This window comes from Neoarius graeffei, chromosome 12 (assembly GCF_027579695.1).
Source record: "Neoarius graeffei isolate fNeoGra1 chromosome 12, fNeoGra1.pri, whole genome shotgun sequence".
In the NCBI taxonomy this organism is placed as follows: domain Eukaryota; kingdom Metazoa; phylum Chordata; class Actinopteri; order Siluriformes; family Ariidae; genus Neoarius; species Neoarius graeffei.
The window spans coordinates 56201520-56219171 of record NC_083580.1 but is presented as its reverse complement, the minus strand read 5'-3'; the positions used below and the strand labels follow the sequence as shown (position 1 = coordinate 56219171).

At 39.8% G+C, this 17652-nt stretch overlaps 1 protein-coding gene across 1 annotated transcript in view; it reads left to right on the top strand.

Moving 5' to 3' along the window:
• elmod1 (ELMO/CED-12 domain containing 1) overlaps nucleotides 1-17652 on the top strand; it is a 45991-nt gene that overhangs the window by 11846 nt on the left and 16493 nt on the right. Inside the window, exons 2-7 of the mRNA XM_060935099.1 lie at nucleotides 742-887; nucleotides 1003-1031; nucleotides 3122-3219; nucleotides 10381-10510; nucleotides 13179-13312; nucleotides 15707-15775. Coding sequence (XP_060791082.1) covers nucleotides 742-887; nucleotides 1003-1031; nucleotides 3122-3219; nucleotides 10381-10510; nucleotides 13179-13312; nucleotides 15707-15775 — 606 coding nt within the window. The remainder of the gene's footprint in view (nucleotides 1-741; nucleotides 888-1002; nucleotides 1032-3121; nucleotides 3220-10380; nucleotides 10511-13178; nucleotides 13313-15706; nucleotides 15776-17652) is intronic.

The following is a 17652-nucleotide window of genomic DNA, read 5'->3' as shown; positions in this document are numbered from 1 at the left end:
TACGGTCAATTTAGAGTCACCAGTTAACCTAACCTGCATGTCTTTGGACTGTGGGGGAAACCAGAGCACCCAGAGGAAACCCACGCGGACACGGGGAGAACATGCAAACTCCACACAGAAAGGCCCTCGCCGGCCCCGGGGCTCGAACCCAGGACCTTCTTGCTGTGAGGCGACAGCGCTAACCACTACACCACCGTGCCGCCCCCTTTTTCATTTTTTTTCACTCTAATTGTTTATTTTTTTATTTTGTTGATACTTTGCTCTTTTATATTAACCACGAGCTATCTGTAGAAAAATTCTGCATCACTACATCACTTTTGTTCAGGAGATGCTTAACTTTAAGTACATAAACATCAAGGGTGCCAATACTACTAGGCGGCACTGTATATATATATATATATATATATATATATATATAGAGAGAGAGAGAGAGAGAGAGAGAGAGATGGCTCTTCAGGGTCTCACAAAAATGTTTGATTTGCTGTCATTTTACAATTTAAAATGTAAGGTTCTGTGACAATATCATCTCATGTCAGTGTTGTTTTGTGAAGCTTGTAATGGGATAAGTCTCATATATCGGTAATGGCTTTAATATTGTCTCATGCCTACTATCTTCCTTAGCATGACACTTGGTATGACTCCACCTCCTGGGCCTTGCCTGTTTGGTGAAAACAAGGTGAAAACGTGATTCTTTCTTTCTTTCTTTCTTTCTCTCTCTCTCTCTCTCTGACTCCATCACAGGGTGCTCACCCAGTTCCTGGTGTTTCTGTACTGCAAATGTTTGTGGCGAGGTTTGAAGTTTATTGCCAGGAAGGTGACAGGAAGATGTGAGCTTCAGCGCATCTGCTACAACAACAAGCCTGGTGCCCGCCGGACCCTCAAGATCGGTAACAAACCATTATACAACTATAACCACAGTCATATGTCACATTAAATTAATTATTAAACCACAAAACTACAGGTGAAGAGCACATTCTAACATTTCCTATTTTTTTTTTTCAGAATCCTCACTCAAATGTTCTAAAAATGAGGTGAGTAAAGAAGGTTTTGGAACCTTAAACTGCGTCACAGCGTAAATTAATAAAAATGTTTGCATGGCACCAATGTTGAGGAGTACATTTATTACACACATCTAGTTTGACTAATGAAAAAATATTACAAAGAATATGATAAAACACCAACTTCACAACACCAACTAAACTCTCTGGTCGGACAGATCCGAGATCAGATTGACTGGGTGGGTGTGGCCTAATATTATAATGTTACATTATATATGTGATATTATAATAAGCATGCTTGATTAACACTTATTTATCTTGCTACACCATTCAAACAGAACTAAACACAACAACATAAGCAGCCATACACCGAAATACACCAACCCACTTAATTAGATATACAGTGGTGCTTGAAAGTTTGTGAACCCTTTAGAATTTTCTATATTTATGCATAAATATGACCTAAAACATCATCAGATTTTCACACAAGTCCTAAAAGTAGATAAAGAGAACCCAGTTAAACAAATGAGACAAAAATATTGTACTTGGTCATTTATTTATTGAGGAAAATGATCCAATATTACATATCTGTGAGTGGCAAAAGTATGTGAACCTCTAGGATTAGCAGTTAATTTGAAGGTGAAATTAGAGTCACGTGTTTTCAATCAATGGGATGACAATCAGGTGTGAGTGGGCATCCTGTTTTATTTAAAGAACAGGGATCTATCAAAGTCTGATCTTCACAAAACATGTTTGCATGGCAGGGTTGCAAGGAGAAAGCCACTGCTCTCCAAAAAGAACGTTGCTGCTCCTCTGCAGTTTGCTAAAGATCACATGGACAAGCCAGAAGGCTATTGGAAAAATGTTTTGTGGACGGATGAGACCAAAATAGAACTTTTTGGTTTAAATGAGAAGCGTTATGTTTGGAGAAAGGAAAACACTGCATTCCAGCATAAGAACCTTATCCCATCTGTGAAACATGGTGGTGGTGGTAGTATCATGGTTTGGGCCTGTTTTGCTGCATCTGGGCCAGGACGGCTTGCCATCATTTGTGGAACAATGAATTCTGAATTATACCAGCAAATTCTAAAGGAAAATGTCAGAACATCTGTCCATGAACTGAATCTCAAGAGAAGGTGGGTCATGCAGCAAGACAACGACCTTAAGCACACAAGTCGTTCTACCAAAGAATGGTTAAAGAAGAATAAAGTTAATGTTTTGGAATGGCCAAGTCAAAGTCCTGACCTTAATCCAATCAAAATGTTGTGGAAGGACCTGAAGCGAGCAGTTCATGTGAGGAAACCCACCAACATCCCAGAGTTGAAGCTGTTCTGTACGGAGGAATGGGCTAAAATTCCTCCAAGCCGGTGTGCAGGACTGATCAACAGTTACCGGAAACATTTAGTTGCAGTTATTGCTGCGCAAGGGGGTCACACCAGATACTGAAAGCAAAGGTTCACATACTTTTGCCACTCACAGATATGTAATATTGGATAATTTTCCTCAATAAATAAATGACCAAGTATCATATTTTTGTCTCATTTGTTTAACTGGGTTCTCTTTATCTACTTTTAGGACTTGTGTGAAAACCTGATGATGTTTTAGGTCATATTTATGCAGAAATATAGAAAATTCTAAAGGGTTCACAAAATTTCAAGCACCGCTGTAACACAGTTGGCTACAATAGCTGGGTTAACGTTTTCCACTAGCTAGCTTACACTTGTTAGCTTTCACATGCTATGTCACTGTTGAAAGCTCTGGGATTGATGAAGAGGAAGAATCTTATTCAAACTTCACTCAAGCTAAGCCCCACCCACTTTGTTGCCTAAAAAGAAGAATTTCTGTATTTATTGGAAATATTGAAAAGTTGCCAATTTTTTATACTCTGTACTGCATACTAAAGTTTTAAAAACATATTAAGCTGCCATTTGAAGGAAGTAGCTCAGTGGATAAGATGTTGGCTGACTAATAGGAAGGTTATGAGTTCAAATCCCTAGACTTCCAATTTGCTGATACTGGCCTTAAGCAAGGCCTTTAACCCGCAATTATATAAATGTGAGTCACTCTGAAGAGTCTCTGGCAAATGTTATAAATGTAAAAAATTTTGCACTTTGCCTCATCAGCTTCTGCAGAATGCTCTCAGTGTTCACCCAGATGCTGTTGAGAAGACCATAGATGACATCATGGCCCTGAAAAAGATCAACCCAGACACAAATCCACAGTAAGAACACAGAACTGTAAAGCCAGGTACAGAGGTAGAGGCGTGGTGGCCATAAATCAAGCAAAAAAAAAAAAAAAGCAAGATGGCTAGGGTACAGTGGTGCTTGAAAGTTTGTGAACCCTTTAGAATTTTCTATATTTCTGCATAAATATGACCTGAAACATCATCAGATTTTCACACAAGTCGTAAAAATAGATAAAGAGAACCCAGTTAAACAAATGAGACAAAAATATTATACTTGGTCATTTATTTATTGAGGAAAATGATCCAATATTACATATCTGTGAATGGCAAAAGTATGTGAACCTTTGCTTTCAGTATCTGGTGTGACCCCCTTGTGCAGCAATAACTGTAACTAATTGTTTCCTGTAACTGTTGATCAGTCCTGCACACCGGCTTGGAGGAATTTTAGCCCATTCCTCCATACAGAACAGCTTCAACTCTGGGATGTTGGTGGGTTTCTATACATGAACTGCTCACTTCAGGTCCTTCCACAACATTTCGATTGGATTAAGGTCAGGACTTTGACTTGGCCATTCCAAAACATTAACATTATTCTTCTTTAATCATTCTTTGGTAGAAGGACTTGTGTGCTTAGGGCCACTGTCTTGCTGCATGACCCACCTTCTCTTGAGATTCAGTTCATGGACAGATGTCCTGACATTTTCCTTTAGAATTTGCTGGTATAATTCAGAATTCATTGTTTCATCAATGATGGCAAGCCGTCCTGGCCCAGATGCAGCAAAACAGGCCCAAACCATGATACTACCACCACCATATTTCACAGCTGGGATAAGGTTCTTATGCTGGAATGCAGTGTTTTCCTTTCTCCAAACATAACGCTTCTCATTTAAACCAAAAAGTTCTATTTTGGTCTCATCCGTCCACAAAACATTTTTCCAACAGCCTTCTGGCTTGTCCATGTGATCTTTAGCAAACTGCAGATGAGCAGCAATGTTCTTTTTGGAGAGCAGTGGCTTTCTCCTTGCAACCCTGCCATGCACGCCATTGTTGGTCAGTGTTCTCCTGATGGTGGACTCATGTATATTAACATTAGCCAATGTGAGTGAGGCCTTCAGTTGCTTAGAAGTTACCCTGGGGTCCTTTGTGACCTCTCCGACTATTACACGCCTTGCTCTTGGAGTGATCGTTGTTGGTCGACCACTCCTGGGGAGGGTAACAATGGTCTTGAATTTCCTCCATTTGTACACAATCTGTCTGACTGTGGATTGGTGGAGTCCAAACTCTTTAGAGATGCTTTTGTAACGTTTTCCAGCCCAATGAGCATCAACAGTGCTTTTTCTGTGGTCCTCAGAAATCTCCTTTGTTCGTGCCATCATACACTTCCACAAACATGTGTTGTGAAGATCAGACTTTGATAGATCCCTGTTCTTTAAATAAATTTGGGTGCCCACTCACACCTGATTGTCATCCCATTGATTGAAAACACCTGACTCTAATTTCACCTTCAAATTAACTGCTAATCCTAGATGTTCACATACTTTTGCCACTCACAGAAATGTAATATTGGATCATTTTCTTCAATAAATAAATGACCAAGTATAATATTTTTGTCTTATTTGTTTAACTGAGTTCTCTTTATCTACTTTTAGGACTTGTGTGAAAATCTGATTATGTTTTATGTCATATTTATGCAGAAATACAGAAAATTCTAAAGGGTTCACAAACTTTCAAGCACCACTGTAGATTCAAAACCAGGAAGGCAATCCAAAGTTCAGGAATACATTCTAGAAGGCGAGACTCTGCAATGAGCTGTTATCTCTATTAGTTTCTATTCTAATAAAGCTCACTAGTTCAGTAGAGTTAGCTACGGTCAGTGTGCAACCCCGATTCCAAAAAAGTTGGGACAAAGTACAAATTGTAAATAAAAACGGAATGCAATGATGTGGAAGTTTCAAAATTCCGTATTTTATTCAGAATAGAACATAGATGACATATCAAATGTTTAAACTGAGAAAATGTATCATTTAAAGAGGAAAATTAGGTGATTTTAAATTTCATGAAAACACATCTCAAAAAAGTTGGGACAAGGCCATGTTTACCACTGTGAGACATCCCCTTTTCTCTTTACAACAGTCTGTAAACGTCTGGGGACTGAGGAGACAAGTTGCTCAAGTTTAGGGATAGGAATGTTAACCCATTCTTGTCTAATGTAGGATTCTAGTTGCTCAACTGTCTTAGGTCTTTTTTGTCGTATCTTCCGTTTTATGATGCGCCAAATGTTTTCTCTGAGTGAAAGATCTGGACTGCAGGCTGGCCAGTTCAGTACCCGGACCCTTCTTCTACGCAGCCATGATGCTGTAATTGATGCAGTATGTGGTTTGGCATTGTCATGTTGGAAAATGCAAGGTATTCCCTGAAAGAGATGTCGTCTGGATGGGAGCATATGTTGCTCTAGAACCTGGATATACCTTTCAGCATTGATGGTGTCTTTCCAGATGTGTAAGCTGCCCATGCCACACACACTCATGTAACCCCATACCACCAGAGATGCAGGCTACTGAACTGAGCGCTGATAACAACTTGGGTCGTCCTTCTCCTCTTTAGTCTGAATGACACGGCGTCCCTGATTTCCATAAAGAACTTCAAATTTTGATTCGTCTGACCACAGAACAGTTTTCCACTTTGCCACAGTCCATTTTAAATGAGCCTTGGCCCAGAGAAGACGTCTGCGCTTCTGGATCATGTTTAGATACGGCTTCTTCTTTGAACTATAGAGTTTTAGCTGGCAACGGCGGATGGCACAGTGAATTGTGTTCACAGATAATGTTCTCTGGAAATATTCCTGAGCCCATTTTGTGATTTCCAATACAGAAGCATGCCTGTATGTGATGCAGTGCCGTCTAAGGGCCCGAAGATCACGGGCACCCAGTATGGTTTTCCGACCTTGACCCTTACGCACAGAGATTCTTCTAGATTCTCTGAATCTTTTGATGATATTATGCACTGTAGATGATGATATGTTCAAACTCTTTGCAATTTTACACTGTCGAACTCCTTTCTGATATTGCTCCACTATTTGTCGGTGCAGAATTAGGGGGATTGGTGATCCTCTTCCCATCTTTACTTCTGAGAGCCGCTGCCACTCCAAGATGCTCTTTTTATACCCAGTCATGTTAATGACCTATTGCCAATTGATCTAATGATTTGCAATTTGGTCCTCCAGCTGTTTCTTTTTTGTACCTTTAACTTTTCCAGCCTCTTATTGCCCCGTCCCAACTTTTTTGAGATGTGTTGCTGTCATGAAATTTCAAATGAGCCAATATTTGGCATGAAATTTCAAAATGTCTCACTTTCGACATTTGATATGTTGTCTATGTTCTATTGTGAATACAATATCAGTTTTTGAGATTTGTAAATTATTGCATTCCGTTTTTATTTACAATTTGTACTTTGTCCCAACTTTTTTGGAATCGGGGTTGTATTAAATTTATTAAAAAGAAGTATCTAAAACTATTTAGCAGTTATTACACAGAGTTTAGCATTTAGCATTACAGGAGCTGACATACATGCTTACATAACCTGAATATTTTTGTAGTTAGATCAACACTGTAACATGGATGGAGTTCTCAAACGTTCTTTTAAGGTCACGGGGGGGGGGGGTTTGTTTTGTTTTTTTAGGATGTCAGGGAGGACCTCTTGGTCACTGCATTGTTCCCATATACAGTGTTTTGCAAAAGTATTCATCCCCCTTGGTGTTTGTCATGTTTTGTCGTATTGCAAGCTGGAATTAATGGATTTTTGGAGGGTTAGCACCATTTGATTTACACAACATGCCTACCACTTAAAGGTGCATTTTTATTATTTTTTGTGTGTGACACAAAAAATAATTAAGATGAAAAAACAGAAATCTGTAGTGTGCACAGGGATTTACACCCCAAAGTCAATACTTTGTTGAACCACTTTTTGCTGCAATTACAGCTGAAAGTTTCTTGGGGTATGTCTCTATTAGCTTAGTGCATCTAGCCACTGGGATTTTTGCCCATTCCTCAAGGCAAAACTGCTCCAACTACTTCAAGTTAGATGGGTTGTGTTGGTGTACAGCAATCTTCAAGTTATACCACAGATCCTCAATTGGATTGAGGTCTGGGCTTTGATTAGACCATTCCAAGACATTGAAAGGTTTCCCTTTAAACCACTCCAGTGTAGCTTTAGCAGTATGTTTAGGGTAATTGTCCTGCTGGAATGTGAACCTTTGTCCCAGTCTCAAATCTCTGGCTGACTGAAACAGGTTTTCCTCCAGAATTGCTCCGTGTTTAGTGCCATCCATCTTTCTTTCCGTCCTGACCAGCTTTCCTGTCCCTGCAGATGAAAAACATCCCCACAGCATGATGCTGCCACCACCAGGCTTCACTGTAGGAATGGTGTTCTCAGGGTGTTGGGAAGTGTTGGGTTTGTGCCACACATGGTGTTTCCCATGATGGTCAAAAAGTTAAATTTTAGTCGCATCTGACCAGAGAATCTTCTTCCATGTCTTTGGGGAGTCTGATACAAGCTCCAAATGTGTTTTCTTTTTTTTTTTTCTTGAAGCAATGTCTTTTTTTTCTGGACACTTTATCATAAAGCCCTGTTCTGTGGAATGTATGGCTTAAAGTGGTCCTATGGACAGATACTCCCATCTCTGCTGTGGATCTTTGCAGCTCCTTCAGTGTTATCTTTGGTGTCTTTGTTGTATCTCTGATTAATACCCTCCTTGCCCGGTCTGTGAGTTTTGGTGGGCGGCCTTCTCTTGTCAGGTTTGTGCCATATTCTTTCCATTTTGCTCTAATGGATTTAATGGTGCTCTGTGGGATATTCAAAGTTTGGGATATTTTTTTATAACCCAACTCTGATCTATTGAGGTATTTCACCCACGTGACCAAGTCACGTGACGCAGCCATTTTGGATGGCACGCTTAAGTCCTTCAGTGCAAGGCGGTATGAGATGGTGGAAACCTTTGCACATTTTAACAAGAAAGTAAGCTGTGATTCGTGTTAAATTGGATCTGTCTTTTATCACAAACACTGTACCCAGCCTTGGTATGGAGCCCTGTTTATTTATTTGTGTGTCCCGTTTCTTTCTAGCCTCTGTTATTGCGTTTTATGTCTGATGTCTGCTACATGCAACCCTAGACAAATTAACACTGCCTTGTTTCACTGCTCAGATGGGTAAATAAACACTGACCCATTTACTTTTTGCTATATATTTTATCAAAATTGCGTTAACTGATAAACTAACCTGAAATGAAATGATCACTGCAAAGTCTGGAGTACTCTGTTGGCTCCCAATCCTGTCTCTTCACAGCTGCAATCCATTTGGCCCTCTTGTGTGGGTCAGTAGGAAACCAGTAGTGACGTGTCGGTCGCGAACGATCCGGTTCAAAGAGCCGGCTCTTTGAAGTGAACGACGGGAGCCGGCTCTTCGGTGGGAGCCGAGTTGGGGAGCCGAATTAGTTTTTTGTCCTTAGGTGCCTCAGAGAGAGAGACTTTCACAAAAAACGTTGCTGTCCGATTGCGTCTTTGTGTTGTCTATTACCATTCAAAGGAAAAAAAGTAGCATGGTGTACGCCTACTTTTTTTGGTTTGGGGGGTTGATGTCATTCACAGCTGCGAAAATATGAAAATTGGTGTAATGCTTAAAGCTGTGGAGCGCAGGGGAGAGGAGTCTGTGAGGCACCTGAGGAGGGGAAAATCAGCTGTGCATTTTATATTGGTAATATAACACAGTTTTGCATTATGTTTGCGAGAAAATAATTTATTAATTGGTAAGTAAGTTTTATTTCTATAGCTAGAACATTGTTACACTGCTATACTTTACAAAGCTTTACAATGGCTACAAAAACTAAAAAATAAAATGGAAAACACCCTATTGATAAAATATAAATAATAATGTAATTAATTAACTAGTTAATTGCAGCAATTAAATCAAAAATAAAATCTCAGGAGCCGTTTGGGAGCCGAAAGAGCCAGCTCCCGAAAAAGAGCCGAAATTCCCACCACTAGAAACCGGTAAAAGGAGCGTCCTGCACGCTGTCTGTTGTGGCAGCCCACAGCACAACAAGCAAACACCATGGTTATTTATAGAGTGCTTACTGACAAATTAATCTATTCTAGGTGTCTGTAACACGTTTTTTTTCAAGCTGGTTCTCCCTCTCTGTCTGCAGCGTTAGTATGTAGCTTGACCTTCAAAATGGCGGACACCGGGGCGTCACGTGACCCTGTGATGTCAGGTGAAATACCTCAATACTTCTCCACAACTTTGTCTCTGACCTGTTTGGAGGCTCCTTGGTTCTCATGTCGCTTGCTTAGTAGTGTTGCAGAGTCAGGGTCCTTCCAGAACAGGTTGATTTATACAGACATCATGTGACAGATCATGTGACACTTTGATTGGACACAGGTGGATCTTAATCAACTAATTATGTGACTTATGAAGTGATTTGGTTGGACCAGGTCTTATTTAGGGGTTTCATATGAAAAGGGGTGAATACCTATGCACACTCCAGATTTCTGTTTTTTCATCTTAATTATTGTTTGTGTCACAATAAAACAACAATTTGCACCTTTAAAGTGGTAGGCATGTTCATTCTCATCTCATTATCTGTAGCCGCTTTATCCTGTTCTACAGGGTCGCAGGCAAGCTGGAGCCTATCCCAGCTGACTACGGACGAAAGGCGGGGTACACCCTGGACAAGTCTCCAGGTCATCACAGGGCTGACACATACAACCATTCACACTCACATTCACACCTACAGTCAATTTAGAGTCACCAGTTAACCTAACCTGCATGCCTTTGGACTGTGGGGGAAACCGGAGCACCCGGAGGAAACCCACGCGGACACAGGGAGAACATGCAAACTCCACACAGAAAGGCCCTCACCGGCCACGGGGCTCGAACCCAGACCTTCTTGCTGTGAGGCGACAGCGCTAACCACTACACCACCGTGCTGCCCACTAGGCACGTTGTGTAAATCAAATGGTGCTACCTCTCCAAAAATCCATTTTAATTCCAGCTTTTAATGCGACAAAACAGGACAAACACCAAGGGGGATGAATACTTTTGCAAGACACCGTATGCTATGAAAGAGATAGATTGGAGCTGTCCTTCTGTTTGCACCCCGGCATTACAGCTTCATCATGCTAATGTGGCTGTGTTTTCCTCCAGGTTGGCCATCTCTCTACAGGCAAGCCTCTTCCAGATCGTGGGCTACAGGAATCTGGTGCTGGAGGTGGAGAAGCTGCGCAGGGAGCCATACGACTGTGAAAATCCAGCTCATGAAGAGATGCTTATGAAGGTATCAAATCAATATGCAATACATTTACAAAAATTAATCACAAAAACTGCAAACTTAAAAAAAGAAAAATATTATATCTACCTCTGTTAAAAATATTTAACTTAGGCTGATTAATTTTTTTAATGTTGTTGTGCATTTGAAAGACACAACGAATCCCCAATCCACTTTACAGGATCAGAAATTATGTTCTGCTATATTCCCTGATTTTTTTTTGTAAACTGCTAAAAATAACATCATGTAAAGAAACCTTGAATATTCAATATCGAGATTTTGATGTAACAAATAATTTTGATGTAACAAATAATCAGTTATTAAGTCTATTTCAAGACATTTGACACTTTCACTCATTTTATGCTTTTAAATTCAAACTTGAAATTATATTACTGTTGGCATTTTTTTAAAAGAAATAAATTAACAGCCAGTAGAAAATTTTAGTATTTGAATTAGTAAACAAAGGGCGGCACGGTGGTGTAGTGGTTAGCGCTGTTGCCTCACAGCAAGAAGGTTCTGGGTTTGAGCCCCGTGGCCGGTGAGGGCCTTTCTGTGCGGAGTTTGCATGTTCTGTCCGTGTGGGTTTCCTCCGGGTGCTCCGGTTTCCCCTACAGTCCAAAGAAATGCAGGTTAGGTTAACTGGTGGCTCTAAATTGACCGTAGGTGTGAGTGTGAATGGTTGTCTGTGTCTATGTGTCAGCCCTGTGATGACCTGGCGACTTGTCCAGGGTGTACCCCGCCTTTCGCCCGTAGTCAGCTGGGATAGGCTCCAGCTTGCCTGCGACCCTGTAGAACAGGATAAAGCGGCTAGAGATAATGAGATGAGATGAGAATTAGTAAACATAGGTCAAGGATCTATTTGTTTTTATTGTAATCTCATCATGACTTAGAAAATTGCTCAAATCAATTCAATATTCAATTTTTTTTTGCAGTATAGTTTCTATGTGGTGAGCATATATAGTGAATAGGAAGCCTTTGATAATCAGCTTTACTGTAAACTGGTGGATTAAATAGAAATGATTCTTCCTACATAAGGATGAGTTCAAGATAGTGGAAGAAGTGTAGAATCTAGCTAAATGTCATTGACAAGAAAATATTATTTATACCCCCGCTCCGAAGGAGGGGGGTATACTGGTTTACCTCTGTCTGTCTGAAGCACCCTTTTTCTCAGCAACCACAAATCATAGCCACTTGGTAAATGGTACCAAACTTCAGCTTGGGGTTCTATACCGTGTATACTGTTTTCAGGTCTGTCGCACACCAGCTTCCTGTTTACCGACTTACTTTATTTACGAAACATACAGTGTGGAGTTACAAAATTTTCATAACATTTTTCTCAGCAACTACAAATCACAACTGCTTGATATTTGGTACTGAGCTTCAGCTTGGGGTTCTATACTGTGTGTACCGTTTTCAGGTCTGTCGCACATCGACTTCCTGTTTACCAACTGAATGTATTTACGAAACATACGGTATAGCATGGATTTACAAAATTTTCATAACGTTTTTCTCAGCAACTATAAATCACAACTGCTTGATATTTGGTATTGAGCTTCAGCTTGGGGTTCTATACCATGTGTACCGTTTTCAGGTCTGTCGCACATCGACTTCCTGTTTACCAACTTAATGTATTTACGAAACGTATAGGGTGGATTTTGACTCCATTTCAAGAAGCAAAATGCTATTTCAAAATGACAGTTTACCAGGATGCTGTTTGAAATCCCTGGGGAGAACACTGCTCTTTACTTACTTGTTTCAGGGTTAATTATTTGTTGAAGTCAACATTCATAATAAGTGTCCTATTCCTTCGATTGCTTGCATTCTGATATAAGCGAGAGCAGGGGTATACGTAAGTGAGCAGTAGCTCACCGTTGATCATGTTGTATGTACCAGTCAACAGTTTGAACACACCTTCTAACTCATATTTTTTTAAAAATTATTATTAATTAAAAGACACTTCATGTCTTAAAGTAATGATGGATATCGTTTCTCTTTACTTAGTTGAGCGGTTCTTGACATAATATGATTTACTACAGTTATGGAATAGGGCTATTTACTGTATTTTTATTATTTACTATTTACTGTTCGATCTCAAACGCATTAAGAAGGCAGGAAATTGCACTAATTAACTTTTGATGAGGCACCTGTTAATTGAAAAGCATTCCAGGTGATTACCTCATAAAGCTGGTTGAGATAATGCCAATAGTGTGGAAAGCATCATCAAGGTAAATGGTAGCTACTTTGAAGAATATGAATATGAAACGTATTTTGTTTTTTAACACTTCTTTTGTGTTTACCACATAATTCCACATGTTCCATATGTTACTTCATAGCTTTGATGTCTTCAGTATGGTTCTACAATGTAGAAAATAGTCAAAATACAGAAAACCTATGAATGAGTCAGGGTGTACAAACTTTTGACTGGAAATGTCAATGAAAACCAACCTGGAGCATTACATTTCATGATAAAAGAAAGAAAGTGTTGCCTTTTTGCTTAAGCAAACAGTTAGTTGATGAGATATGAACATCTCGTGTAGCTGCTGCTAATGTTCAGTATGTTGCAGGTCGATTAATCAAATATATCTGAATACAACATTTTATGGAATTAAGATTTGACCACACTCTGTATCTTTGTGTTTTTCTGAACTGATCCGTGTGTGTTTTCTCTCTTGTGTAGCTGTGGAAGACACTCCGTCCTGATTCTGCCCTTACGGGACGCATCTCTAAGCAGTGGTGTGAAATTGGATTCCAAGGCAGTGACCCTAAAACTGACTTTAGGGGCATGGGGTTATTGGGTTTACACAACCTACTGTAAGTATATAAGTTTTTTTTTTTCACAGAATGAGATTTTTTTCATGCAATACACACGTTTCCTTGTGTTTCTGTGGTAGCTGTGCTAGTTGAGCAGGTACAGGAAAGTAAGCCACTCCTTGGCACTAACAGAGCAATGTATATACTATAATGTGCTAATATAAACTTGAATTATTGTATGGAATTATTGTGATTAGACAAAAATACTCGGTATAATTAACGATTATTCGCCGAAGGTGAAGTCGTGAACAATCACCGACACAAAGTCGAGCCACTGAGCCTGAGGTGGATAGTTTTAGTATAAATACACAGGTGAATATTAAAAAAAAAATCCTTTTAAAAATCTTTTATTTCAAGCTTCAAAAGTGGCATGCAAATGTAATGAAAGACTTGTAAGCTTGTGGTATGCACGCAGGCTTGTGTCACTTATCTATTCCAAGTCTACATAAAATACTTTGTTTTAAAATCGATGAAATAAATTACAATTCCACCTTATTTTTGAATTCTTGGGTTTCACGTGACGTCACATCCGCCTCATTAGTTTTTCAAAACTTTAGCTGGTGGTCTACCAAAGCTCAGTTGACAAAGCGTTTGTACGGAGAAGGTGCATTGCTCGCATGAAAAATGCCTTATGCTTGCGTTGTTTTAGGTTGTTCGAATCAATCAAACCGTGAAACTGATAAAAGTTTCTTCAGGGTTCCCCATGAACTAATAAAAAGGGTGAACGAACACAGGATTTCACAAAAAGACGTCGAGAAAGGTGACTTTTGAACCTCTGACTGAAATCGAAGGGAGCCGAGTCAAAGCATGCTCGAGTTTGCAGTGATCACTTTGTGAAAGGTTTGTATATCCCTCTCAGCTATGTCCTTAGTGTTTTCCGAGTACTTTTCTTGCTATGTGTCGTTATTTTACGGTACTTTTTTTTTTAGTCACGAAGCGCTAAAGTCCCCAGCTGTTTCTTTGTTTACTCCCCACAAAGTCCATATGCATGAAGGTCGCGACAAAATTCTTACCCAGCCGTATAGTTACAATGCGCCATGATCACTTCTCCGTCTTGTTTAACTAAGATCCAGGTCTTTAAAGGGGTTTCTGATGATCTTTGTGAATGATTTACCTGCGAGATAAGAGCCAACACAAGTGAGAATCAAGCAAACTGTTTTTATTTACACTTCAACTTTCAACAGTGCTTCGTTGTAAAGACGTGAACGAAAAGCTTAAAAAAACCATCCTTACACGGGCAAAAACAATACAGGATTCATTCTGCAGCGATTTGATAGCGAGGTCCTTTACCCAGCTACGTACAAAAAAGTTGTAAGCCTCCATACTCTTCCACGCTTTCGTCTGCTTTGCGGTGTAGAAGGACATCTGCAACACCAGATAGTTCGAGATGTCGGGGAACTCGACTGAAGGGTAGTTTTCGAGATCGTATGACAAATCCTTCTTTCCCAGACTGTCGGGGTCGATTCCATTGCACATAGCAATCTTCTGAATATATCTAAAGCGAGCAGTGGCTTCTAGATTACGAGCGTACTCTGATAAGTTATCGCTAGTTGTTTGCACTACGGCAGCCGTTTTGGTTTGCTGGACCACCAGCTGTTTTACCGGAAGTGAAATCACTAAGAAAAGTCACATGACTGAAACCCAAGAATAGTTTTAGATCAAACTTTGTAGCATCTTTAGTGCTTTGCTTTTAGGAACATCATTTTCTTTCATAATTTCTAATTCTTCCTCACTTACGGTGACAAAGCGATCGACTGCCATTTACCGTGTTGTTCGAGGTGATTATCGAGAAATAGTCTGAATTTCTCGACCAATCAACATGCACGATTTTCTGTAATCACCTGTGTATTTATACTAATTAGGATTGAACACTGCTGTACAGTATAATGACGTCTTGGCATTGAGGCAGAGCAGAGGGATTAATGCCAGCACTGTAGAAACACTAAAGGTTCAAAAATTAAATCGAGCTCATATATCAGTGTGAGCCCTGAGCTATTAAACATCACTTGTATCTTATTCAAGTGATTTAAAAAAATATATATATATTGATGATGGTCTGCTTAATTTTCAACCCTGCCCTGATGTGAGACAAAGCACTCTGGTGTGTAGGATGGTGGATTAATTCATTGTTATACAAAAGCGTAAAATGTTCTATCTTAACTGAAAAAAACTTCTTTGAAAGAACCAACTAATAAATTATTTCATGTATTTGTCATTAAATGCCTTTCTCTAGTGCATTGCACATTACTCTACGTCCCTGTCACTTGTGCACAGTGTACACAGAAATATTGCTGTAATTAGCTGTGGGTGCACCACTGCAATTACACTTCATCATTTATAATGCAGTTTAATCAGAGGTTGTGTGCCTTTGTCCTGTTTCATTTGTTCTAATAGGTATTTTGCGGAGCACGACAAGGCCGCTGCTCTCCAAGTGCTGCACGATTCTCTGCAGCCCAAACACAGGTCAGATCCTCCTCTCTGTTGCATACCTTAGTCTGCCGCCTGCACTGTATGCACGTATTTTGTCTTTCATTTTGTATTTTTTTGTTACTTTCATGCAATACAATGATACCTCAGCAAAACACGATGCCAGACCTAAAATCTCCTGTTCAGTTAAGACGCAGTTTATATTTCTTAAAGCCCCTTGCTGCCTGCAGGCTGGATTGCAGTTAATATGTTCGGAAATCTTCCTTTCCCCCGAACTGAGGAAAAAGTAAATACGTGAGTAGGTTTTTAAGGAAACAGGACAAAACAGCAGGAGTGAAGTTACTTTATGGGCCATGAAGAAAACAGAATTCTCAAATGAAGAAATAAGCCACAACAGCAATTAATTTTTTTTCTAATTTATTGTTGAAATGATGTAGTTTGTTTAGGTATATAAACAAATGACAACTTTAACCTTTTGTCCAATAGAACACACAAAAAATGTACCACTTGATGGTCTGACAGAAACTAAGAAAATCTAAACAGGAACAGCTCTTCAGTTTGTAGCTGTCAGTATTCAATATTCATGAAACAGCTGTATTAAAACAAATGACCCGAACCCATAACTACGTTATCGCTTGTTTACCGCAATGCATTAAGGGTAATACCCGGGGTCAGCTCCGCCATATTGTTTATTTTCACCTTTAACCATGCCAAAAGTGAACTGCTGTGTGCCTTACTGTGTCTCCACAACAAAGAGAACACCTAATTTGAGCTTTTATCAGCTGCCAGTCGAGAAGAGAAGAAAGAAATGGATAAGTTTAATCCGCAATGAAAACCTTTGAACTGAATCGAAATGGACAAGTGTTTGTAGCTTACATTTCTCTGGTGGGAAAAAGATGTACTTAAACCGTGACCCAGCAATATTTCCATGGTCTGTGGAATGGCCTTCGGTTATAGAAGATTATAACAATCGACACTGTTCATCTTCTGAAACTAACGACATTCCAAAGCCTGTAAAACAAAGAAGCATTCTTCGGCCTTTGCCTCTCAATGTGCCGAAGCACTCGGCAGCCGAATGAGCCTGTCAAACCGATAAAACTCCCAAACCACGAAAGGTTCTCTTTCAGGTGTGTATAATGTTCAGTGTACCTCACTAGCAGCATTTATTGAAGTAAATGCATTTATATTGAACATGCCACGGCAGATCAGCGGGTTTCCAAAGGGTTTTTTTTTTTTGGCACTGTTTCCTGATGTCAAGTTTTATTTAACTAATCACTTATTTATAAATGTTTTGATGCTGTTCATCTGGGCCCAGGATCACGAAGCAATCTTAGACTTAAGTCAACAGTTAATTTTTCATAATAGTTTCCCTTACTGCATTTGTAGCTTTCATTGTGCTGGATCAAGATTAAGTACAAGGCTAAGATTTCATTAGAACAAAGCTTCTTAGAAAATGGTAAGAAACAACTGAAGATTAAAAGAAACAAATTTAGACTTAAGTAGACTTGGTCTAGACTCTTACCTTCTCACCAAGCTTGATTTGGATTCCCATTTTCCTGCTGTAAACCCTCGACATGTTATCCACCTGTTTAAATCAACAATTTCATTGTCTTCCACGACAGAGCATGGCAGAATCGCTCTTCTCACATCGCTCTCACGTAAAATTAATCTGGCATCCATCATATCGCTCAACTTAGAGGTCTGCGCGGGTCGGATTTTTCAGTCCCGCTCCCACCCGCGCCCGCATCGTGCAGTCCCACTCCCGCCCGCGCCCGCAAAGAATTATGATTTTCAGTCCAACTCCCACTCGCGCCCGCATCGTGCAGTCCCACTCCCGCCCACGCCCGCAAATAATTATGATTTTCAGTCCCGCTCCCGCCCGCGCCCACAAAAAAATTATGATTTTCAGTCCC